Here is a 26476-nt window from a genome sequence, read left to right on the forward strand (position 1 = left end):
GAAACAAAATAATTACCACCCTAAACGCTGACGCGGCAAAGAGAGGTGGAAGCATAAAATCTTACAGGTGTCATTTTTAATTGGGTACTTCACATTTATTTACACCTAATTAATTATCATTAAAGCTTAAACTTTTTTCTAAACTGATTTTTTTTAAATGTAGAAAACTGATTATTTTTTTATGCATGAAAAAAAAAATCTAATCTTTCAAATTTCGTTTAAAAACCGGGGTTTCCACATTTTAAAAAAATAACTAGTTTTTCCAAATTGTTATAAAAATTCAGTTTTTTCACATTTGACAAAAAAAAAACACTTTTTCCAATTTTTCAATTTTTTTTAAAAGAAAATTCAGTTTTCAATTTTTTTAAAAACTTGCCACGTAAGCAAAAAGAATTTAAAAAATAGAAAACAAATAAATATACATATGACAAAAAGACTATATGTCACTCCCCATAAGAGAATAGATATCTAATTTTAGGGTGGTAATTATTCCGTTTTAAAGAAGTTCAGGCGGGTAATAGGACTTTGATACCAAGCTTTGTCACGCCCCAAACCTGGGCCTGGACGTAACACGGCACCCGGTGCCTGACTGCATGTGACCGAGCGAACCAACTGGCTGACTGAATCAACATGTGATATCAAAACATAACTGAATGTGGAAACAATTAAACACATGCTGATATACTAAAGGTCTGACTGAAATCATAATGCGGAAATACTTAGACAATCTGAAATATATCTGAAAGTAGCCAACATGGCTAAACCAAAACAACTGAACGACTGAGTATAACTGTCTACAAGGCTAACATAACAAATATCTGACTGTCTGAACTGTGTCTATGAAGCCTCTAAGAGTACTGAATAATAAAATTGTCTATAAACTGAATTAACCAGATAGCTGACAACGTCCCGAAGGAATTTGGGGCTCACCAGTAGCTGATACGTGCACTCCTAAATAGCTGAGTCGTCAACCTGTATATCGTTGCCTGCATCGCGAGATGCAGGCCCCTAAGCAATAAAAAGGGACATCAGCACATTTGAATTGTACTGGTATGTAAAGCAGCTGAAGCAATAAAATACTGAAACTGAAACTGAAACTGATAACTGTAACTGTAATAGCAAGGAAGTAGAGATATGAATACTCCCTGCACTGTATCTGAATCATCTGTATTATCTGTGTTTGTATATGTGGGGCCTCGGCCCAATAATAAATGCACGCTATGGCCTCGGCCTAGTAGTGCGTCAGTCAATAGCCTCGGCCATGTATACGTATACCCAAGACTGTGCTGTGCCCTCGGGCAAAATCACATATGTATAATTATGGTTAATTAATAAGGACTGAGACCATAACAACAATGAACAACGCTGAACTGAAATAGACATGCTGGACTGAATTGAAAACACTGACTGTTTCTAAGCATACTGAATTTCTAGACTGAGACTCATGTGGTAACAATACATAAGTCTATAAAGATTACATGCTGAGTTCATGATATTCAAATTGATAACCATGAACGAATTCTGTAACTGCAAACCTAGAAGATAACAGTTCTACAACATATCATAAAACTAGGGCTAAACTCTACTTTGAGTCAAATTACTGACAAGTATGAAGAATGAGGCGTAGGGAGAATCATGAACATTCCCTAACGTAGATAGTTAGCCTCACATACCTTAATTCCAGCCTTTGAGCGTAATACAATGTTCGTCACCCCTTTCAACTTTGATCTATATCAATACAAGCCAAAGGGATTCTATATTAGCAATAATATTCATGCTTTGGTCATCTAAGCATTTTATCAAACACTTAGTGGGCATAAAGCTCCACAATCTCCATTAATGGTGTTTCTTCACCCAATTCCCAGTCTATTACTTCTAGGTGATTCTACAATCTCAATTAGATGTAATTAACATCATTCTCCATCACCTATATCATTATAACAATCTCAAGTCAACAATTCAAAACCCTACTATAGTTCGTGTAATTCTCTTTACTAAACCCATTTACTATTCTCCCAAGAACTCATCAATTCACTATTATGAATGATTAGAGTGTAGAAACATTACCTTTTTGACGTTCAATCCTCTTGAATTCAAGTTCTAGGGTTTCCACGCCCAACAATAATGTTCCACTCACAAATCTATTGATTAGAAGGGTTTACTCAAGTTAGAAAGAGATTAGGGACTTGAATTCAACCTAGAATCATGATAACACTTACCTTGTATGGTTCTTGAGGCTTGGGACTTGTTCTTATTGACTTTAGGGTAATTTTTCGTGAATGGGGTGCTGGGGAAATAAACCCCAAACCTTAGATATAACTAAAAACGCGTAACCCGACTTTTTGACCCGAATCTGACCCGATTCGCGATTGGTCCGTGATGCGGGACCATCGCGCAATGTTCTGCAGCTAAATACTCAGACTTGCGCGATCGGCCCGCGATGCGGGGCCATCGCACGCTCCCCCACGCGCCTGAAAGAGCTACGGGTGTCGGTTCTGCACAGTGTTCGGTAAAATGGACATAACTTCTTGTACAGAGCTCTGTTTGGGCTCCACAATATACCGTTGGAAATCTATTTCAAAGGGATACAACTTTCATGTTTTAAGTTTCCTCAAATTCCCAACGTAGTTTCACCAAATTTGACTGGAAGACAGACGTATTGAAAATTTAGCCGATTCTATCGAATTTTAAGTGCCTTACTATTAGCCATATTGAGACGATCATATCTCCTTGCTCCGATATCTGATTGGCTTGGTCCTTATATCGTTAGAAAGGTATTTCTACATACTACAACTTTCATTAAGGGTACTTTCCCAAATTCCCAAATCAAGAAGTTATCACTGCCCGAAGTAGGCCTATCAACCATTTTCGCAAAACGTTTAAATCTTCAGTTTTTCCACTAAAACTCTAATGATACGAGTCTAAACTTAGTTCCAAGATATGGGGTGTTACATTATCTCCCCCTTGGGATCATTCGTCCTCGAATGATGGATTCTGATAAAGAGTGACTGTCGAGACATGTGCACACTAACTGACATGAGCACATGAAAACTGAACTGAAAAGGGTCTGAACTGAATTATTTATTGAACTGAACAACTACTAAGCTGACTGTCTAACATGCTGAATACTGATAATGTAGAAACTGTAGAAGGAAATATCTGAGAGGGGAAGGTATAATACCTTCACCGGTTTCTGCTGATTCTTCAAAGAGATAGGGATAGCTGGACTTCATGTCTTCTTCTGTTTCCCATGTAGCCTCTTCAAATTTCTGACTTCGCCACAAAACCTTCACTGAGGCTACCTCTCAATCCTCAACTTGCAAACATGGTGATTAAGGATTTTCACTGGGACTCCTTCATAAGTCAAATTATCATTGACTGTTATGCTATCAATCGGGACAGTCAATGACGGGTCTCCCACACACTTTCTCAACATGGACACTTGAAACACTAGATGCATAATAATCAAGTCATGTGGAAACTCAAGCTCATAAGCCAATTGACCAACCTTTCATTGGATTCTGTATGGTCCAATATGGCGGGACTATGCTTCCCATTCTTACCAAATCTCATGCCACTCTTCCTAGGTGAGAGCTTAAGAAATACCCAGTCATTAACTTCAAACTCTAAATCTCTCTGTCTCACATTTGTGTAAAACTTCTGGCAATTCTGAGCCGTTTACAAACGCTTCTAAATCAACTTGACCTTCTCTATAGCTTGATAGACCAAATCTGGTCCTAACAACTCTGCTTCCCCAATTTTAAGCTAACTAATCGGTGATCTGCACCTTCGCTCAAAAGGGTTTCAAACGGTGTCATCCCAATACTAGCATGGTAATTATTTTTGTAAGTAAACTCAATAAGAGGCAGGTGGTCACCCCAATTACCATTGAAATCAAGGACACATGGTTACTGAACTGAATGAATACATGATAACTGAATTGCTCAGATACTGAACTGAATGTCTACTGAACTAACTTAATACTAAGCTGACTGAATACCGGATTGACTGAATATGGAACTAGCACACTAACTGAATACTGGACTGGCATGAATACATGAGTACTGGACTGGCGTCTGAGTTCTAAGCTGACATGAATATTATAACATGATATCTGAATAGCGTATCTGTCTGATCATCGGTCTGCGATTGAAAAGTTGTGCTGAGGTTAACCCTCGCACCCAATCCTTTCTGAAATGATCTCTAGAAGTTTGCTGTTAACTGGGCACCAAAATCTAAAATGATGGACGCTAAGGTCCCATACAATCTGGCAATTTCATTAATATATGACTTGGCATAATCTTCTGTTCAATCTGTGGTCTTAACTGGCAAGAAGTGCGCTGACTTCGTAAGTCTGTCCATAATCACCCAAATCGGGTTGTTCCTTCTAACTGAATGAGGTAGACCTGCTATAAAGTCCATAATTATCATCTCCCATTCTCAAAACAGGAATATTTATATTCTGAGACAAGTCGCAGGGCCTCTAGTGTTCGGCTTTCACTTGCAAAAAAAAATTGGGCCACTTAGCTACAAACCCTGCCACATTCTGGAATTGTGATCCTATGACACAATCCGCTCTCTGAGCCCATCTACATCTGGAATGTATAATTTGCCTCGGTATCTCATGGTACCATTACCTCCCCCTTATTCAAAAGCTAAGGCTTTCTGTTCGTGAATCCCCTCTTTCATCTGCAGTAAGTAGGAATCACCAAACTGCTTCTCTCTAACTTCGATGACTAAGGAGGAATAAGCCATGTTCTGGGCAACAACTCCACCACTTCGGAGTCCGAAAGTCGAATTCCTAGCTTGGATAGGCGGTGAACTTCTTTCACCTCAGTTCTCTTGTCTGCCTAAATCATGAGCTGTACTTCCTATACTTGTTTTTTTTTTTTCTGAGATACTTCCTAAAATACTCATAGTATTGTTGTGCGCTAAGTCTATGACTAGCACCCTAAAGATTAGAGTCTCATGTAATGGCACTACCCTTGTGACACATAACTGGCATGATCTTATAACTTTTCCGTAATCGCCTAATCGATAGTAATTGAACTTGACACGATTCATTCGATGATCATTCTACTCATTTCGGGTTTCCTCTAAGTTGAGGCATATTCCTTATGGAGACTATCTCATTATGCCAACCTAACTGAACTAAGGTTCTTCATATCTCATACTAACCCTTCGGGTCTTCAATTATCTCACTAGACTTACTGGCGATTTATGCATCTCCCCCTTAGATCAACGCTAACATCCTATACTTACCAATTCTTCTCTTTTGATGGGATCCAATTAACATTCCTTATCTTCTGTAATTCCTTTGTACTCTACAACACTGATGACTTTTTTTTTTACTCACATCTGAGCAATTTCTCATGGGGAAAAACTAAATTTACTTACATGAACGGGTTGCTACTGTATTCATAACTGGCATACTCCATCTTAACGACTTAACTCTACTCACACTGTAAATCTTAGGACAACCCCCTTTGACAACTCTTAAAGGCTATTCTTCTGTAGTTTGCTCTCTTACGGCTTAGCTGATCTCTTCTTCCACTAATCACTCTACTCCGAACTTAACTTAAGCCCTTGGTTTCTAACACACATTCGGATGTATCCGAACTGTCACCCACTTAAGATGTTCATCTAACTAAGGAAATCAAATCATACTTCTACTAGTTCTGCTGAAACTGCTAATGCATTGTATCTACTCAAAACTTACTTACTATTTTTCTGTTAATCACCTGCTAGCTTCATATTTTCTTATTTTGCTCTGAATAACCTAAGTTATTTCTAACTCTCCCTCATCATCTGACGCTATTCTATGGTTATATACTATCTTTTCTGAACTATGGATCACACTTAACAAACTGTCATCTATCTTATACGAAAGATTGGAACAACTAAACCCAAACTTTCTATACACTTCAAAATCGTATCAGACTATACACATCAGGACAAACACTTACTCATATAGCTTAATCGAGAACTATCACATCTTCTTATCTCATAATAATAATTACTTCTTATAGTAACTTACAACCATCGTACTCTCTAACTCTGATCTGACTAACTTAAACAAACTAAAATCATTCCCGAAAATTTAATATCATCTGCTCATGGTTCTTATTTCATACATACCTCTTTTATTAACAAGCATAGTTCGTACGAAAATCTCATCTGTGGTGATAACTGGGGATGCCTGTTTGTTCTGACTACCTGTTGAAACATCCAAGCAGTCTTCACTGAGAACTAAAATACCAGGCTTAGCTGTATTACAACCTGACTGGGCTTGAGAATTAAGAGGGGCCACCGAAACACATATCAAGGCACAAACGGTACACCCCTTTGGTGTCTCATATAACACTTGTTACACATGAGATTCTGAAAACTTCTGTGGCTCACACGGGTATGTCACTGAGAGGCTGGTGCTCTTAAAATCTATTTCTAGCTGAACTGACCTTTTTGATCATATCTAGACCTCAAGACTAGTGCACTAGCTGCAGATGGAGTGGGTCCTGATGGCCTCCGGTAGAAAACTGTCTGCCACCGCCTCCTTGAGATCCTTCATGATTTACGTTTCCTGTAGACTTAGCTCCTTTTCTAATTTCTCTGATATCCTCTCCCTGTTGTATCCCATTCTCCTTTCTCAAGAACATCATTATCATTCAACCTACCATTCATTCTACTACACCCCTTCTCGGGAAACTTATATTATATTCTACTTTCAATAGCACTTGAAGTCTCATTCGTTACCAGTAAGTACTGCACAATTGTACCCCCTATGGGTAAACATCCTTACTTGGACCTTGAATTATCTGCTCGTCGCCTGCGCATTCGAAACGTACGTAATTTGATTGGAAGAGAAGGTTACTTATTACTCTAAGACATGGCACGATCTAGAATAGAAAGAAATGAGACAATCCTGAATGTCTTGGTGGTCAACTGTTTATATGTGTGAGGCCCTCACACATATAAAAGAGACCCCACTGGACACGGCTTCATAGACTCCCTAAGACACTTGAACCTAGGGCTCTGATACCAAGCTTTGTCACGCCCCAAACCTGGGCCTGGACGTAACACGACACCCGGTGCCTGACTGCATGTGACCGAGCGAACCAACTGGCTGACTGAATCAACATGTGATATCAAAACATAACTCAATGTGGAAACAATTAAACACATGCTGATATACTAAAGGTCTGACTGAAATCATAATGCGGAAATACTTAGACAATCTGAAATATATCTGAAAGTAGCCAACATGGCTAAACCAAAACAACTGAACGACTGAGTATAACTGTCTACAAGGCTAACATAACAAATATCTGACTGTCTAAACTGTGTCTATGAAGCCTCTAAGAGTACTGAATAATAAAACTGTCTATAAACTGAATTAACCAGATAGCTGACAACGCCCCGAAGGAATTTGGGGCTCACCAGTAGCTGATACGTGCACTCCTAAATAGCTGAGTCGTCAACCTGTATATCGTTGCCTGCATCGCGAGATGCAGGCCCCCAAGCAATAAAAAGGGACATCAGCACATTTGAATTGTACTGGTATGTAAAGCAACTGAAGCAATAAAATACTGAAACTGAAACTGATAACTGTAACTGTAATAGCAAGGAAGTAGAGATATGAATACTCCCTGCACTGTATCTGAATCATCTGTATTATCTGTGTTTGTATATGTGGGGCCTCGGCCCAATAATAAATGCACGCTATGGCCTCGGCCTAGTAGTGCGTCAGTCAATGGCCTCGACCATGTATACGTATACCCAAGACTGTGCTGTGCCCTCGGGCAAAATCACATATGTATAATTATGGTTAATTAATAAGGACTGAGACCATAACAACAATGAACAACGCTGAACTGAAATAGACATGCTGGACTGAATTGAAAACACTGACTGTTTCTAAGCATACTGAATTTCTAGACTGAGACTCATGTGGTAACAATACATAAGTCTATAAAGATTACGTGCTGAGTTCATGATATTCAAATTGATAACCATGAACGAATTCTGTAACTGCAAACCTAGAAGATAACAGTTCTACAACATATCATAAAACTAGGGCTAAACTCTACTTTGAGTCAAATTACTGACAAGTATGAAGAATGAGGCGTAGGGAGAATCATGAACATTCCCTAACGTAGATAGTTAGCCTCACATACCTTAATTCCAGCCTTTGAGCGTAATACAATGTTCGTCACCCCTTTCAACTTTGATCTATATCAATACAAGCCAAAGGGATTCTATATTAGCAATAATATTCATACTTTGGTCATCTAAGCATTTTATCAAACACTTAGTGGGCATAAAGCTCCACAATCTCCATTAATGGTGTTTCTTCACCCAATTCTCAGTCTATTATTTCTAGGTGATTCTACAATCTCAATTAGATGTAATTAACATCATTCTCCATCACCTATATCATTATAACAATCTCAAGTCAACAATTCAAAACCCTACTATAGTTCGTGTAATTCTCTTTACTAAACCCATTTACTATTCTCCCAAGAACTCATCAATTCACTATTATGAATGATTAGAGTGTAGAAACATTACCTTTTTGACGTTCAATCCTCTTGAATTCAAGTTCTAGGGTTTCCACGCCCAACAATAATGTTCCACTCACAAATCTATTGATTAGAAGGGTTTACTCAAGTTAGAAATAGATTAGGGACTTGAATTCAACCTAGAATCATGATAACACTTACCTTGTATGGTTCTTGAGGCTTGGGACTTGTTCTTATTGACTTTAGGGTAATTTTTCGTGAATGGGGTGCTGGGGAAATAAACCCCAAACCTTAGATATAACTAAAAACGCGTAACCCGACTTTTTGACCCGAATCTGACCCGATTCGCGATTGGTCCGCGATGCGGGACCATTGCGCAATGTTCTGCAGCTAAATACTCAGACTTGCGCGATCGGCCCGCGATGCGGGGCCATCGCACGCTCCCCCACGCGCCTGAAAGAGCTACGGGTGTCGGTTCTGCACAGTGTTCGGTAAAATGGACATAAATTCTTGTACAGAGCTCTGTTTGGGCTCCACAATATACCGTTGGAAATCTATTTCAAAGGGATACAACTTTCATGTTTTAAGTTTCCTCAAATTCCCAACGTATTTTCACCAAATATGACTGGAAGACAGACGTATCGAAAATTTAGCCGATTCTATCGAATTTTAAGTGCCTTACTATTAGCCATATTGAGACGATCATATCTCCTTGCTCCGATATCTGATTGGCTTGGTCCTTATATCGTTAGAAAGGTATTTCTACATACTACAACTTTCATTAAGGGTACTTTCCCAAATTCCCAACTAATCAAGGATTTATCACTGCCCGAAGTAGGCCTATCAACCATTTTCGCAAAACGTTTAAATCTTCAGTTTTTCCACTAAAACTCTAATGATATGAGTCTAAACTTAGTTCCAAGATATGGGGTGTTACATTTGTGTCGTAGCAATTGCTGCCAAAGTTTAGGGGGTAATAGTGCCTTATCCATAAAAAAAATCACTTAAATAGGTTGGATGTCAGTGTATGTGAAATACTAATAGATGAGTGACTTTCTCATTAGAAAACAAAGTTGAGTGTCTTTCCAAGTGAACTAGTCATAATTGAATAACCATTTGAGATATTATCCCCATTTCAAGGTAAGATAAAATAAAAAAAATAATTAGATGTAAAAAATATTTTTTCCCCAAAAAATGACTTGGATCGTGCCTCACGTTTATTTCGCGGGCAGGCGGTGGGAAATCAATCCATGTTTCCTTGAATAAGTGGTATTACTATTTACTGCTCTAAAAATTCGTTGACCAACTTGATGTGTTGTCCTTTATTAGCAACTTGATACAGACATGTTGAATGCAAGTAGTTGTCCTCTTGTGAAGAGAAAGAATGTGAATTACTTAATATGGACAAACCATCTTTGTGAACTTATAATCTTCCAACTTAACAAAACTTAGGCAATAATTCCTCTTGGACCAGTTGAGAAATTTCGTTTTTCACGCGATTTGTTGATAACACTCATATGTATGTAATTCAAAGAAGCTTATTATGTCTTCATTCAATTGCTTTATTAGTGCTCACAAGAGAATGTGCATACGAAATTGACAACTCTACATTTTGACATAAATTAATGACTCGGTGAGTTTTCTGGAAGTTACTACTGCAAAGCAACAGTAGTAGATTTTCTTCGCTTTGCGTTATATATACCTCATCATGTTATACCAAAAGTGGGAAGATCCAAAGTGCAAAGTTGAAATACTAAAATGCCCCTCAAATATTGAATGACCATTTCCCCCTTGACATAAAACTATTTTTATAAAAAAAAATTTCTTTCCAAAAACTGAACTTCCCACGTTATAACTCTCATTTAGTGCAGCCTATTCAATGCTTTGAACTTTCATCTTCCGGTACATATCCTAATGGTACAACTTATCTCAACTTTAAAATGAGGCTTAATGCGTTACTGATAACTCCATTTAGGGGTGTACAAAGTAAATCGACAAACCATACCAAATCGATAAATCGAGTCAAATTGAGAAAAAAACCCGACAAGTGATTTGGTTTGACTTGGTTTGGTGTTGAACAACAAAACAAACGGTGATTGGTTTGATTTGGTTTTAGCCAAAAAAAGTCAAACCGAATCAAACTAACCCGACATTATATGTATTCAATTTTTAAAATGTTTATACATAAAAATATTTATTTGTAATGTAATTTATAAATATTTCTTAATTTTTTCATAGTTTTTTATCTATTATCATATTATTCAAGCCTGAACTTAGAATTTTGAATGTGAATAATTTTTAATCCTATGGATGTTAGTACCTCATATGAAGTCCAACCCAAAACCAACTCAATACTAATACTAACAAAAGAAATTCAATTTACCACTAAGAATGACAATAATATTGGATATCTATTCTTTAGTTGTGCATAATTGGTTTAGAGAATGAAAATACATAATTTAAGTTTTTTTTTCTTGTCATGTAATTAATTTTTATTAGCCGTATTTATTTTAGCATGACTTAGTATTTTTAGATTATGGTCATTTTCTTTATGGCTTATTTAGCAATATTTATTTTAACCGATTTTATTATCTTTAATGAGTGTTTTAATACAATGTTATCACTCTTCTCACAATTTGTGTTATTTTCTTATGAAACACCTTAATTACTTAGTTGTATCTTACTAGGACTAAAGAATATTTGAAGTAAAAGTTATACGTTTTGTATCAAGACTATTCCCGAAAAAAACCCAAATAACCCGAGAAAATCTGAGGTTGAAAACCCCGAATTTTATTGGTTTGATTTGGTGTATAAATTTAAAAACCCAACGCAATTGATTTAGTTTGGTGTTTAAAATATCTGAACCAACCTGGTCCATGTATACCCCTAACTCCATTCAATACTTCTATTTCTAGCATTCAAAACTAATAACTCCATTAGCTCAGGGGTGGATTTATGTTAATGCTTAATAAATTTTGTCAAGACTCTATAGATATTAAGAAAATTCACTAAATATTGTATTGTAAACCTAATTATTATTATATAGTATGTAAGAATCATAAACTTTAAATTCTAAATCTGTTGATTGTCTAAAAAGTGAAAATATACGAGGAGAGAAGATGTGGAAAAGGAAATAAAGGAAAAATTAGGTCTCTCATCTCATCATTTGTCAAAAGCAAACCTTTGGACCTGACAACAACATATAATCGGTATCAATCAGTGGCGGAGGATATATTTACACTATTTTTATTGTGGCAAAGGTATATATGTATTACTTTTTTAACGAGGATATATCTATTAATTGAGGAGTATATTTGCACCTATTCCCAAAAATTAAAAATCAATCCATTTGAAGGACAAAAATCAAACTCCAGCTCATTTGAAGGGCAAACCGTGCAATTAATTAAATGAAAAGAAAGTTAAACGCCTGTAAGAAGTTGGAAATTAACCCTAAGCAGCAAACCAAAAGCTTAACCCAGCTCAAAAAAGCAGATGAAAACCCCATTAATCAACAAGTAGTAAGGGGATTTGTGAGTAAAATCTAGATGAAAAAGATAAAGTTACCTTCATCAAAGCTTGACCCATATCCGAAAATTTACTGCTATGTACAGTACGTTCTCTCTTCTCTTTATTTTTCTTTGTTTCAATTCTCCATACAATTTTCTTTGTTTAGAGATATGCTTGTAGCTCCTACCTCGTCGGTTGTTGAGACATTTGTTTGGTTTTGAAATAATAGTCTCCTTTTTTTGTTTGGTTCTGAAATAACAGTGTTCATGGAATAAGTCTAAATTTTACTGAAAATGACTGGGTACCTTCTTGGAATTGAGTATTCCAAAGCTACAGTAGTAAATTTTTCTTTGCTTTGTGCTATATATAAGTCAGTATTATTGAATAGAGGAACTCAGCAAAAAATTCTTGATTTCTTCTCTACCAACTTAATTTTTATAATTTTTAGTACAGAAATGGGTTATCAAAAACTTGCATTGTTTCTGCTATATATAGCCTTTCTCTGTCAACTTGTTTCCTCTTCATCCTTACCTCATTTATGCCCCAATGATCAAGCCCTTGCCCTTCTTCAATTCAAGCACATGTTTACTATAAATGCTTCTGCTAATTCTCATTGTCAGCCTTCTGATCCACCAACACTATCATGGAACAAGAGCACAGATTGTTGCTCCTGGGATGGAGTTTATTGTGAGGAAACGACTGGACAAGTGATTGAGCTTGACCTCAGTTGCAGCCAACTTCAAGGCAAGTTTGATTCTAACAATAGCCTCTTCCAACTCGCCAATCTGAAAAAGCTTGATTTGTCTTTTAATAATTTTTCTGGGTCGCTCATTTCACCTAAATTTGGTGAGTTTTCTAGTTTGACACATCTTCAGTTGTCGGATTCAGGTTTTTCTGGTCAAATCCCTTCTGAAATCTCCCATCTTTCAAAATTGCGGGTTCTTCGTCTCTATTCTAATTATGATCTTAGATTAGGACCTCACAATTTTGAACTGCTTCTTAAGAACTTGACCCAATTAAGAGAGCTTGACCTTAGGCATGTGAACATCTCTTCCACCATTCCTCTAAATTTCTCTACTTTTTTAACAACTCTATGGCTTCCAAACACACAGTTATTTGGTATATTGCCCGAACGAGTTTTCCACCTTTCCAACTTGGAATCTCTTTATTTATCATACAATCCCCAGCTCACTGTTAGGTTTCCCACAACCAAATGGAATAGCAGTGCATCTCTCATATGTTTAATTCTTAGCGGCGTGAATTTTACCGGTAGGATACCTGAATCATTTAGCTATCTAACTTCACTAAAAATGTTGGTCATGAGGTCTTCAAATCTCTCAGGGCCCTTTCCTAAACCTATATGGAATCTCACCAGCATAGAAATTCTAGATCTGGGAAGTAATAATTTGGAGGGATCAATCCCCCAATGCTTGGGTGAGATGAGTGAGCTTTCGGTTTTGGATTTAAGCAACAATAGTCTAAGTGGGACAATTAATACAACTTTTAGAATTGGAAACCAACTCAACATCATTAAATTGGAGGCGAATAAGTTACAGGGAAAAGTCCCACCATCTTTGATCAATTGCAAATCTTTGGAAGTTCTTGATTTAGGGAACAATGAGTTAAATGACACATTTCCAAATTGGTTGGGAGCCCTACCTTATTTGCAGATTCTGAGGTTGAGATCAAATAAGTTGCATGGCACCATTCAAGCTTCAAGGAATGAAAAATTATTTGCTCAACTTCGAATCATAGATCTCTTTTCCAATGGATTTCATGGGAATTTACCCGTGAACCTTTTTGAGAATTTTGAAGCTATGAAATTAATTAATGAGAAAAACGGAACCCCAAGATATGTAGGAGATAGAAATCGTTACTATGATTGTTCTTTGATGATTACAACAAAGGGATCGTATCGTGAATTTGTTCGAGTTTTGACCTCAAACATAGTTATCGATCTCTCAAAGAATAGATTTGAAGGTCATATTCCAAGCATTATTGGAGATCTCAGTGGGCTTCGTACGTTGAACTTATCTCATAATGGCTTGGAAGGTGTTATACCAACATCACTGCAACATTTATCTGTACTTGAATCGTTGGATCTCTCATTCAACAAAATTGGAGGAGAAATTCCCCAACAGCTTGCGTCTCTCACATCACTTGCAGTGTTAAATCTCTCTCACAATCATCTTGTTGGATGCATCCCTAAAGGAAACCAATTTGCTACATTTGAGAACAGTTCATACCAAGGAAATGATGGTTTACGTGGATTTCCGCTCTCAAAAGATTGTGGCGTTGATGATGGGGTACCACAAGCGACAACTTCAGTGGATCAAGGAGAGGAAGGAGATTCAGGAATAATCAGTTGGCAGGCGTTTCTCATGGGTTATGGATGTGGTCTAATTGTTGTACTCTCTGTAATATACATAATGCTGGCAACCCAAAGTCCAGCATGGTTTTCGAGGATGGTTGAAGAATTGGAACACAAAAGTATTGCTAGAATGGAAAAACACAAGAAAAGATATTAGTGTGTAACATCTAGGTATTAACTTGATCTTTATCTTTCAGGTGATTATTTTTATATATTGATGTATTTGCTATCTCCTTCATCCTTAAAGCTCTAAACTTTATTTCTTCATCTTTGAAAATTGCAAGATTCAAGTCTAATATGTTGTTGGTGATGCAAATAAAAGCTATTACTTTCCTAGTTTGTGATGTTTCATGAAGTATTTGTTACCCTATGAATAAGTTTGTTACATATGCGGCCTATTAGTTAGCTAATTGGATTCGACTGTAAAGTTCAGTTAATGAATTTATGAAGTTATCTTATCTTTTTCTTAATTACATTAATTAATTTCAATAGCAAGGCAAACACTTACCTATTAAGTTTGTCCTTGAAGATGGGATTAATTGGCTTAAATATCCTTATGGTGTTAACTCGATGCAATAAAGATTGCTTTGGTTCAAGCATATTACTTCTAGATATGAGCATTTAACCCAAAATCTTAAGGCAATCAAGAAAGTAACTTAGGACTAATAAATCTCTATTAACTGATTTCATTGTTTATGACCCAACAAAGGCCCATTAACTGATGGCCCAAAATCTTCAGCCGCTTCAGATTACACATCACAAGTTAAGGTTTTTGTAAAAAGCAAATTTATGTCTTCTATTCTAATTTAGAGCATGCTTAGCAGCGGTTAAAAAGATCAACAGCCACTCTTGTGTGGATAAAATGTTGGTCTTTAATTGAACTCTACTACTGCCTGTTCATGATGGTTTTGCCTTCTATGTGGTCCGCACACTTGGTGGTGCTGTCTTTGTAACGATTTTATGTCTTCTATTCTAATTTAAAATGCAATTTCAGGAATGTTTTGCTCTGATTTATGTTGTGGTTCATGACAGTGCCAATTTATGGATCTTTGTTTTTTTAAAGCTTGTCTTCTTTTACAGAAGTTTGTAATTTTCTAGACTTCAAAATTGGTTGAAAGGAAGGTAACCTTTTTATTTGTCTATTTCAATTTTGGCTGGATTATGAATATAATATAGCTGGATATCTTTTAACTTGAAGGATTGGATTAGGAGATGTGTATTAAATGATCAGATTCTCTTAACATTCCAAGTTTTGCAACTTAGCCTTTCTTCCTCACTTTTTTTTCTTCTAACAGTTGTTGCCCAGTAGCTGTTTAGTGCCAGTATTATTGTTTGACAAGAAAAATAATGGCATCATCTTGAATTTATTTGAGTAATTGATTAGTGATTTTAGTAATTTTCAATTTGGTCACCGCACGAGGTTCTTAGCAGTTTGGTGTTAAAGTAAGACTCTTATGAACTAATGCAGTAAAATTTCTGTGTAGTTTCATACATATAACTTAAACCTTCTCACAAGGCACTCCTTTCTTTTTCTTCTTTGATTCTTATTTGTCTCTCAAAATTTCATTTACAGATATTTGTCAGTGCTCACTATGACCCAAAATTTGGACAAGCTGAGCTATGGAAGAACGTCTTTGGACCAGTTTTGTATATCTTAAATCTGTCGTTGGCGGAGAGGATCCCCTTACTCTCAGATACGATGCCAGACAACAGGTATAATTAGGTAAAAGTTGTTATTGTTGAGTTGTTCTTATCATGACTTTCACCTACTATACAACATTTTTTGAAATTAATTGAATGCAATATGCCTATCTTATCTAATTAACAACCATTTGAAGAGGTAAACAGAAATTTCGGCACGGAAAACATAAAGGGAGTAGAGGTTAACAAGCAGTCAACCATGTTTAGATGAGTTTGATCAGAAAATATGTAACTAACTTTATCCCTAACCCATGACCCATGGCTTCTAAAAACAAAAAACTTAACCGTTGCAGTCACATCTTCTGATGAAAAATTACCACACACTCAAATATTCGAAGAACTTGATAAATCCACGTGAAATGTATATGGTATTCAAGTTGTTAATCATTGGTTGTGAGATTATTGAAGAAGATGTTAATCATTGGTTGTGAGATTGTTGAAGGAGAAGTCCAGTGGGAAAAGAATCAGATCGAGATTTTTAACTATCGTAAGATTAACCTCTTCATCAGTAAATTCAAGTCATAAAGGTAAAATTCACGCTAGATTTTAAGTTTATGTATCATATCTGTGTTTCAAGGTACTAACTAGACGAAGTTGGTATAAGTGGCACCTATTCATTGCTTCCATGCTCGATCTGCCAATTATTCGTTGATGCTGATCTGTGTTGAATTTCACAATTTCAAAATGGTTAAAGGAAAGCTTATTTTTTAGGTGATAATTTGCAGCGACAATGACGAGAACAGAGGCGACTGAAGTTACTGGAATTTAAGCACAAACGGCGCCAGTGAAGTACAAAAGGAATGAAGCGGAGATGGTCAAATGCTTTATGTGAGTGTTGCGAACTGACAGGGTGGAAAACTGTGGTTTTATATTGATAGTTAGAGTGAGAAACCAAGGGCGGTGGATTGAGGGAGGAGTGAACAGTGTCGTTCTTCTCTATTGGTGCTATAGAATGAAAAGACAAGGTAAATTTTCATCAGAAACCAATTGTCAAAAATGACTTGAGCATTTAAGCCACTGGCCAGGACACCTACTAAATGTTGTGTATTACTAATTAATTTTCTTTGGCAGTATTGTGACGAATATGCAGATCTATACAGGATTTATACTAAAGAAGAATGGAGGAAATTACTCTGCCTATTTACGCCAAGAATTGCGGATATGAACTTGGATACATATAGGAGGCAGGTTCAATTTTATGCCTATCATCCAGAATAGAATTTATCCTTTTACTTTATGCTCCTAGGGAATTTCATTATTGTGAAAGTCTGATAATAAAACGTATTTAAAGCCTGAGGTGTGTATGTTTACAAGGAAAATTGTGACAGAGTTACCATGGGCGGTGGTTTTAATGGGTTGCTGCGTCAACTCAACCCAATAGGTAGAGACTAATTTAGAATTTAAACCTAATGGAAGAACCAAGTGAAGTTGCATTTACAATTACCAAGCTCCATGCAGTGTGAATAGAGTTTCCTTCAATTCATTTTTCCAGCTATAATTTTTTTACCCATCTTTCTCAAACAAAAAAAAAAAAAAAAAAAAGTTACCTATCTGTTCTTGATCTTTCGTGAAATAGTCGTCTTCCAACTATTGGTTGCATCTCTCTGCCTGAAATTTAAACTACAATAGAGAAGGGGTTTGTCTGAAAAATAAGAGCTTGAGTAATATCTTCGGGAATTAGAGACTGAGTAAGACAACTGGACAAGCCATTTAGACGAGCAATATGTTGAACCGTTGAAATATTCCTCGTGGTTTTTAAAATTAATATTTTAAAATTCAAAGAATGTGTTAGTCCGTTGAAACTTGCTAAATGTGTTAGTCCGTTGAAACTTGCTAAACTTCATTTTACATGTCAAAATGCAACTCCATACAACAATTAAAGATTATATATGCTCTGTAGTGTGTGTATCTTCTAAGTAATATTCTAGATTTGTAACTAGCCGTTCTTCTTTGTTTTGTCATTACTTTTTCATGCCATGATTAAGATGTTAATTTGAATTCACATGTATCAAATGATTATGATCAGAAAGGATAATGATGAGGAAAAAGTTGTTATTGCAGAAGAAGATGATAAATTCCGATTGTCAAGAACTATGGTTTGCTTAATGTTGCTTCAACTTCTTGGCCTGAGGCTTGATTTCTGACACCCATGGAGGAAAGAATTATGAATGTGAATTATGTCTTTGTATTTTTGGAACTTTAGGAACAAGTGCATAGACCTCTGGATCCTTCTAATCCCTTAGGATAAAAAGAGTGAGTTTCTGTTCCGTCATATTCGCTTTTGAAGTCACATGTTAAGGCGTTCATTAAGCTGGTGAATTACACTCACATCATGCCGACACGTTACACACTGGATGTGGATCTGAAGGATTTGGTGGATGTTGATGTTCTTCGGGCATGTGATAAGAAGGTTACTGCTGTAAGGAGACTAAGGCTAGGCTTGAGGAGAGGTTCAAGAACGGCAAAAATCGCTGGTTCTTCACTAAGCTTAGGTTCTAAGCGAAGGATGGTAATTTTGGTTTAGTTTTGTTAAGATTTAATCAGATTTTGATGAAATGGTGATGTTCGTAGTATTGAAGAGCTGACGGATTATGTTTTTATTGTTAAGATACTATTAGTATGTTTTTGTTGTTGAACTATTTTATTGATGGATAATTCCTAGACCTGCTTTCAAGTTTCAAAAAAAAAAAAGAGAGTTTGCTTCTAAATGTTTTCTTTTCTTTGCAGAAGTATGTGACTTAAGTAAATAAGCTGGATTCCAATTACCTACTGACTACTGCCTTAAAAAACTATTATAGTATTCTTATTTGAGCATACGCGATAACATGCCATACAGAGTAAAATGACTGATTGAGATTGCACCAGAAAAGACATTATGCCTAACTAGAGCAAGTCAGACATTTATAAAAATGGCACCCATGATGACTCAAAGAAGCTTCGGCCTGCTGAACTTTCAACTATAATGGAGGCTCCTAGAGGCGGTAAATTAGGAGGTAAATCTTTTCTTTTCTGCTCATGATACTGCAGCAGTAGCTTTTCTTTTTGTGACTGAAGACATTATCAGGCTTTGTATGATTATCTTAAGAGTTCAAGCATTTGATCAAATTGGATACACACACTGTTTGATATAGGTATAAAAATTTAGGCATGAAGCTTTTGTTTCTTTTCCAAACTACTTTAACCCCCTTCATGGTGTTGTCATTCATGTAGTCTTCGTTTTTATTTCTTCTTTATGTGTGAATATTAGTATCGGCATGTAATATGAGGACAACATGATCGGTAGCAGAAAAAATTTAGGGGATTTGGAAATAGGTTGCTTCGGTGCCCAAATAAGACTCTGAATGTTAATAAAAGGATATGTTGGGAGATTATGACAAGTATTCCTCGGACATGTTATCATTAAGGACCTCCTCACTAATGCTAAATGGTTATGGTATAGGTCTTACACTCTTGGTGAACCATTTCATTGAGATTTAACAAGAAGTCTATACTTCTCAGATTCTTTAGTAGCTCTTTATCCAAAATATTGATACATATCTGTTTATACATTTTCTACACATGTCCTAATGTTATAGGTTATTGAAGTGCAATATTTGGCTCGTGAAGAAATTGAAGTAAAATAGTATGTTAAGGTCGACTTTAACTCGGTATACTTATAAGATTTTTTTAGCTCTTTTTTTTCATAATATTGGTACATATTTGCTCATATATTCTCTATGCATGTCCTAATTTTATAGGTTATTGAAGTACATTTAGCTGGTGAAGAAATTGAAGTAAATCGAACCAGTATGTTAAGGTCAACTTTAATTAGGTATCTTACAAAACAAAAAGACCCAGTAGAAAGACTGGAGAGGATTCAAGGAAAGATAAAGCTCATAAAACATAAACAGTGGGGAGGATTCAATGAAGAAAAAGTTGTGAAAAAAGAGTTGGATGCTTACAAGAAAAGTCAGAAATTATATTAGTTCAATATGTAATATTGTTTTTCTACAGAATGTAAGAAATGCAGGAATTATGATGAGACTTTGAGTCTTTTTGGTTATTTCTAATATTCGTGTTTGAATTGTATCTTGATTTCTAAGATCCAATAGGATCACTTTCTTTACCAGATTTGTCACGTCCCAAAATACCCGCTAGACGTGATTGGCACCCAGCGAACACCACCCGCCAGGCGAACCATATATCATACTCTTAATCATTTACAAAAGCACTAAAAGAAAATAAGTGCGGGTCCAACAACGTTATTAATGATAAAAATGCGAAATAGTCGCCAACCAAATCCATAATCGATTTATGAAAACCAATCAACGCTAAGATAAAAAGAATCTCTAGCCCACATCCCACGCTAAACCATGGAGCATCTAACAGAGTTACATGAGTTTGAGTGTCGGGCATGTAAACCCAAAATAAAAGAAATAACTAGAAATAAACTAGATAAGCTGAAATGGCTGCCTTCACGAACAATGCGGTGGCTCACCTCAGCAACAGAATCCACTCACGAAATCTTCAATTACCAGCCTCGTTCTCAACGACAGTATCTGCATGGACATGCAGGTAAGGAGTGAGTTATACATAAATATAATCCAGTAAGATCCTCGACCCGCCACTTCAAATACCCTTGGAACAAGTGTTAGAAAATACAAACAAACAACAAGTACAAAAATATTATGCACATGAATATATCATTATATAATAGCAACCAAGGTCCAAATCAATGTTTATCAAATATATTATATATCTCAACACAATTTACACTACGAACCGTCATAAGTGGCAGTTAAAGAATTAGTCAACACTATGAATCCACGGCAACATACACAATGTGCCAAATATGTCAGGAAGCATACACAATGCCCCAATATAATCAAGAAGCATACACAATGCTAAGGGAAGCATACACAATGCCCCAATATAATCAAGAAGCATACACAATGACCCAATATAATCAAGAAGCATACACAATGCTAAGGGAAGCATACACAATGCCCCAATATAATCAAGAAGCATACACAATGCTAAGGGAAGCATACACAATGCCCCAATATAATCAAGAAGCATACACAATGCTAAGGGAAGCATACACAATGCCCCAATATCATGGCTCACAGCTATATCACATCACAAAATAATTTATAAAGAGAGTTTTAGATTATTTGAAAATAAAGTATATGTGGTTGGCCTTAAGGACCACCGATTCTGCCAACCACACGCTCGCCCCAACACATGGACCAGGCAGACAAAACATATTTTTAAAACGAGTTTTGAAAAGCAAGTACCCAAAGCTTAAAGTCTCACTTACCTCAAATTCACAATTCAGGCACACTTCTCAATAAATCAAAACTGCGTTCTCGAGTCTCCGGATTGTCTCAAACTACACAAAAACGGATTTAGAATGGTCAAAACCCTTAGGGTAAACCACTTCTATATTTTTAGAGGCTTAAACGGTTAAAGTCAAATTTTAAAGGACGAAAACGCCCTCTGGTCAATGTGTTCAAAACCCGACAAGGCTTATGTTTTCGTAAAGGCCTTAACGAGAGGATTCCAACGATATATAGAAGTCTAAAATCCGATGTTGTTTGCCCTTTCAAATAAATGATTTTAGTTGAAGAACCCTAGAGCTAAACTTTCTTAATTCCTCAAAATATCCCCATGTTTTCACCATAAAGATTCACCTATAATTATGTAATAAACTTAAATAAAAGATCAGAGGCATTACCTTGATGATTTGGGTTGAAAATCCTTATTTTCTCCCCTCTTTTTCTTCCCTTCTTTTCTTTTCTTGCACTGCGTTTCCCTTTTTGCGTCTATCTCTGTTTTCTGTTTTTTTTGTTTCTCACGTTTTGTCCATCAGACTTTAAACTCCTTTGTTTTTTTCCCCTTTTTGGGCTTGGCCCATTTCTTTCTTTTCCTTTTCTTTTTCAATAATACTTAATTCCCTTTTTATTTCCTTCTTTTATTTAAATTACCAACTAAGCCTAAAAACAATATATGGATTATTACAAGATCAACAAAATATAATAAGATTGCTACCTCCTCCACCTTAAAGCTCTTAACTTTAATTCTTCATTGGAAAATTGCAGGATTCCCGTCTAATGTGTTGCTAGTGATGCAAAAAAAAGCTATTACTTTCCTAGTTTGTGATGTTTCACGAAGTGTTCATTACCCTGTGAATAAAGACATGAATTTTTGTATACTAACAGTTTGTTACATATTCAGCCTAATTATTAGTTAGCTAGTTGGATTCGACTGCAAAGTTCAATTTATAAATTTATGGAGTTATCTTATCTTTTTTCTTAATTACGTCAGGTAATTTCAATAGCAAGCTAAACGCTTACTTATTAAGTATGTCCTTGATGATATGATTAATTGGCTTAAATATTCTTATGGTATTAACTTAATGGATAAAGATTGCTCTAAAGTTCAAGCATATAACTTCTAAACGTGAAAACATTTGAGCATTTAACCTACAATCTTGAGGCAATCGAGAAAGTAGCTCAAGACTGATAAATCTCTATGCATAGGAATGTTCAAGTTTTCTAATGAATAAATTTGGGGCTAAGTTTCAATGCAAGGCATCGATACGTTGGATCAATTCCAAAGAAAAAATATGTTGTATTACTATCTGGGTTAAATTTTGAGTGTCATTCAAAACTCAGCTCTAGCGAAAATCAAAAAGAGAAAAAATCTTATCGTGATGATTAATACTTCTATTACTAGATAATCATCATTCCATGTGAGTCGAAAATTGCACTTGTCTATATTTTGCGTAATTTTTCTTGTAAAAATAATCGAAGGTATGTCCCTCTATTTTTTGTATTTTCCAATTTCTTAATAACTTTCAAATGTTTCTTTAAGAAAAAACATCAAATACGCTCTTTTTGGGTTGCCACATTCACTTGATCACGAAACAAATTCAAAACTAACAACTCCATTTCTTCTTTTGTTCAACATGTCCTACTTTTGAATATTTCTGCTAGTTCAATGCGCTTGAGTTCAGGTTTGCATCAAGCACAATTAGTTTATATTATTCAAACAACTAATCTATACTCAAGGACGGATTTATAGCATTCGCTCTGGGTTTACGTGAACTCAGTAGCTTATACCCAAACCATGTATATATATTAAGAAATTTTCTGAATATCTATAATTATTTAATTGCATACCTAAAGATTTATATAATATTAACTTGAGGTCGTTACCGGAACTCAATTCATAAACTTAAAATTCTGGATCTCCCGATTGTCTCAGAAAAAAAAAATGGTACCAGAAGAGAAGACGCGGAAAGGGAAATAAAGGAAATATTATTGTTGGAAATGGGATCAAGCGATGTCAAATGAGTTGAAAATGAAATGATCGTGTATCCAAGGAGAGAGTAAGTGAAAAGAAAAGTAGAGGAGGTGAATTATTGGAACAAGTCCAACCATCAATTTTTTCTTTTTGTAATGAAAAATTGCTCCATAACAACACGAACGTTGGTGCCAATCTAGTATAGCACTGCTAATAGGACGGTCAGTCGATAGCGGAAGCAAAACTTTGTCACAGCTCTATGACTGGTCGCCAAAGTAACAAATGAAAAATAATTAGTATACATGTTAATTCTTCAACCAATCCACATACAACACGCAAACCCAAGCTGCTATTAAAGTTGCATTACAAAATTGAACTACAGGCAAATAGTATCAAAAGGTAAAAATCACCGTGCTCTCACCATTATCAACAACCTTGACGGCTTGATCATCAACACCTCCATCTTGGCAAGCAAGGGTAGCTCAAGTGGTTAAGCACCTTTACCATCAACCGGTAGGCTGAAGGTTTGAGTTGCGTTGGGGGAAGTGAGAACCCGCTTTTTTCCAGTTCTCTAACAACTTCATGTTATTAGGATGTTGCAGGACCAACAGTTGCATAATTATTGTGCAAAATAACTGCTTCGATTCACTCATCTGTCTTAATTTATTGGCAAGAGATCTGACCTGTGAGAAATTAAAATAGTTATGGACACATTTACGAAACTGGAAGTCTTCCGATCCCATGCCAATGGGTGTGCTTAAGAGTTGGTGGCAATTGAATACCTGTCACACCTAAGCCACGCTTTTGCCAACAACTTTTCTTTATGGTGGACCTAGCTAAAGTCCAGAGAACAGCTACAAAGACTTCAAGAGGCCTTAGTCGAGCTTTTTTTCCTCCCCTATCGCATTCTATTGACTTTTTTCATAGTAGTAGCAGTCTAAGTGCCAGCTAAAGAACCCTTCGAGTATGTGCAGCCGTCATCAAGTCTTTTTTTCCCGTTGAGTGGTACGGTTTGCGTCATCCACCACTGCATCGAAAGGGCCATGCATGCTTCTGAATTCACTCCTGAAATTGCACGAAATTAGTCTTAATAACTTCTCTTTTCACAAGCCAACTTTGCTAAGGAATTAGCAAACTTCTCTTTTAATAAGTTCAATAGTCCAACTGAGTCTAACCCTTCATATTTTTTGAGCATTTCAAATGCTAGTACGTATCATAAAGTAGAAGGAAAGTAAATTTTACCAGTAATGTCACTTCCATGGTGACAAGTAGCTTTTGGTGTCAATCTTTTGGAAAGATACAATGCAATCATCCATCTTTTCACATCTGGGAAAAAAAATTGATATTCCAAGATGATAAAAAAATACTGGTACTAGTAATTACTCTATAGAATGGAAAAATACAAATCATTTAAACGGAAAGATTTTTTCAAGCAGAAGGATAACCGAGCGATGGACACTGAAAGTTATCAGATGGAAGATGAAGAGACGACATATTCACAAGTTTTCAAAATCAGAGAGAGTCACTAATACTTTTAAGTCCATTTTTTTTAATTGTACATTGACTTATGAAACAACATAGAACTCTTGGTATTTCTTTTCACTATATTCAATTGACTACTACAAAAGCAGTGACTGCGCGTTAAGGAAAGTCGTCAAAAAAGGATCTTCCATTAAACAATAACTTGCATAAAGACATCCTCATTTGCACCTTCAGCAGATGGACTCGGCCCCGATATTTACATCAATGGCTCCCTTAATTAACGACCCTTGTACTTACAGAGCACTCCATTCGCAAGTTCTGTGTAGGGAAATGAATCTGAGAGGAGCTAATCACCAGAGAGAAGATCCCGATAAACAGACATGTTTGCAGATAATTTTTCTCTGTTTCTCCCTCTGATGAACTTGCTAAACAAAAACGCAGTAAAGTGCACTCGCTATTTTCCAGCTTTCTAACAACTTCTTGTTCTTAGGATGTTGAGCCAGACCACCAGCGCTATTTTTATGCAAATAACTTCTTCGATTCACTCATATGTCTCAATTATTTAACAAATAGATCTGAGCTGAAAGATGAAATTCGTTGAGTGATAAGGCCGACATTTGCACGGTCCACAACAACATCGAATGGACCATTCTTCTGGAGCCACTCCAGAAATTGCACAAAAATAGCCTTAATAACTTCTCTTTCAGAAGCCAATTTTGTTAAGGAATTAGCAAACTTCTCTTCTATAAAGTTCAATGGTCCAACTCAGTCCAACCCTTCATTTTTTTTCCCACATTACAAATGCTAGCACGGTTCAGTTATAAGCTGACTGTGGATTAGTCTTTAAATCTCTTCAGAGAAACATATAGAAATTTGCCAGTTGCTACTAGTGATATTCCTTCTATGGTTATAAGCAGTTTTTTGAGTCATTCTTTTGAACAGGATCCTACATAATCATCCATCTTTTCACAGCTGGAAAAAAAAAAAGAGAACAATTGATGATACAAAAATGTTTTAACTATTATATAGAATGGAAAAATATGAATCCTGTAAACAGAAAAATTTTGCAAAAAGAAAGATTACCTAGCAATGGACCTTGAAAGTTATCAAATTGAAGAGGGAGAGACAAAATATTCACGAGTTTTCAAAATCAGAGAGAGAGCCACTAATACCGTTAAATCCTTTATTTTTTCGAATTATACTATCTGATCAATCTTCGAAATGCGTATTTACTAGTGTTATACCTTCAGTTTATCTTGTGATTAGGAAAGGGGACTTGAGGTACAATCCGCGCATAAAACATTGTGATCCAAATGAAATCAAATTTACATGAACACTATAATATGCAGTGATAAAGTTTTATTTGCTAGTAGATTTTAATGTGAGAATTCTATTATCTACACAAAGACTTGTACATTGACTTGTGAACAACGTGAAACTCTTGGTATTTCTTTTCTCTATTTTTGATTGACTACTACAAAAGCAGTGAGATATCAAAAAACGATCTTCCATTTAAACAATAACTTGCATAAAGACACCTGCAGTATTTGGGATGGGGAGTAATGTTTAAGGCCTTAATTGAGATAGACATGAACACACAATTGAGTGA

The 26476-nt window shown here is 36.0% G+C and overlaps 2 protein-coding genes and 3 long non-coding RNA genes across 6 annotated transcripts; 2 read left to right on the top strand and 3 right to left on the bottom strand.

Moving 5' to 3' along the window:
* Positions 1 to 693: 693 nt before the first annotated feature.
* On the bottom strand, positions 694 to 12326 carry LOC132625151 (uncharacterized). Its single transcript, XR_009576686.1, has 2 exons — positions 12084 to 12326; positions 694 to 1008 (listed from the first exon to the last, which is right to left on the bottom strand). It is a non-coding gene; the product is annotated as an uncharacterized LOC132625151 (long non-coding RNA).
* A 1-nt stretch (position 12327) lies between these two features.
* On the top strand, positions 12328 to 20166 carry LOC132625097 (receptor-like protein 9DC1). Of its 2 annotated transcripts, none has more exons than XM_060339888.1 (8): positions 12328 to 14568; positions 15982 to 16110; positions 16810 to 17063; positions 17170 to 17286; positions 18160 to 18607; positions 18826 to 19091; positions 19674 to 19745; positions 19836 to 20166. In XM_060339888.1, exon 1 carries the CDS (start codon positions 12482 to 12484, stop codon positions 14552 to 14554), a length of 2073 nt encoding a protein of 690 aa, XP_060195871.1. In that variant the 5' UTR covers positions 12328 to 12481; the 3' UTR covers positions 14555 to 14568; positions 15982 to 16110; positions 16810 to 17063; positions 17170 to 17286; positions 18160 to 18607; positions 18826 to 19091; positions 19674 to 19745; positions 19836 to 20166. The 2 variants fall into 2 exon arrangements, with proteins under 2 accessions (XP_060195871.1, XP_060195862.1); XM_060339879.1 differs by having other exon boundaries at positions 12331 to 14568; positions 15971 to 16110.
* On the top strand, positions 18111 to 19721 carry LOC132624216 (large ribosomal subunit protein eL27-like). Its single transcript, XM_060339031.1, has 3 exons — positions 18111 to 18194; positions 18386 to 18607; positions 19674 to 19721. The coding sequence occupies exons 1-3, from the start codon at positions 18111 to 18113 to the stop codon at positions 19719 to 19721; spliced, it is 354 nt and encodes a 117-aa protein (XP_060195014.1).
* Positions 19960 to 22047, bottom strand: LOC132625147 (uncharacterized). Its single transcript, XR_009576670.1, has 3 exons — positions 21815 to 22047; positions 21398 to 21469; positions 19960 to 20636 (listed from the first exon to the last, which is right to left on the bottom strand). It is a non-coding gene; the product is annotated as an uncharacterized LOC132625147 (long non-coding RNA).
* A 1533-nt stretch (positions 22048 to 23580) lies between these two features.
* On the bottom strand, positions 23581 to 25518 carry LOC132629191 (uncharacterized). Its single transcript, XR_009578141.1, has 3 exons — positions 25096 to 25518; positions 24628 to 24711; positions 23581 to 24450 (listed from the first exon to the last, which is right to left on the bottom strand). It is a non-coding gene; the product is annotated as an uncharacterized LOC132629191 (long non-coding RNA).
* Between the last annotated feature and the right edge of the window lie 958 nt (positions 25519 to 26476).

This window comes from Lycium barbarum, chromosome 2 (genome assembly GCF_019175385.1).
Source record: "Lycium barbarum isolate Lr01 chromosome 2, ASM1917538v2, whole genome shotgun sequence".
NCBI lineage: Eukaryota > Viridiplantae > Streptophyta > Magnoliopsida > Solanales > Solanaceae > Lycium > Lycium barbarum.

Bases quoted from the DNA above. Each gene is read 5' to 3' on its own strand.
- LOC132624216 (XM_060339031.1), top strand. From the start codon at position 18,111: ATGATTATGATCAGAAAGGATAATGATGAGGAAAAAGTTGTTATTGCA. The intron at 18,195-18,385 runs GTTTGCTTAATG...TCGCTTTTGAAG, and splicing joins TCCGATTGTCAAGAACTATG to TCACATGTTAAGGCGTTCAT. The intron at 18,608-19,673 runs GTAATTTTGGTT...CTAATGTTATAG, and splicing joins TAGGTTCTAAGCGAAGGATG to GTTATTGAAGTGCAATATTT.
- LOC132625097 (XM_060339888.1), top strand. From the start codon at position 12,482: ATGGGTTATCAAAAACTTGCATTGTTTCTGCTATATATAGCCTTTCTC.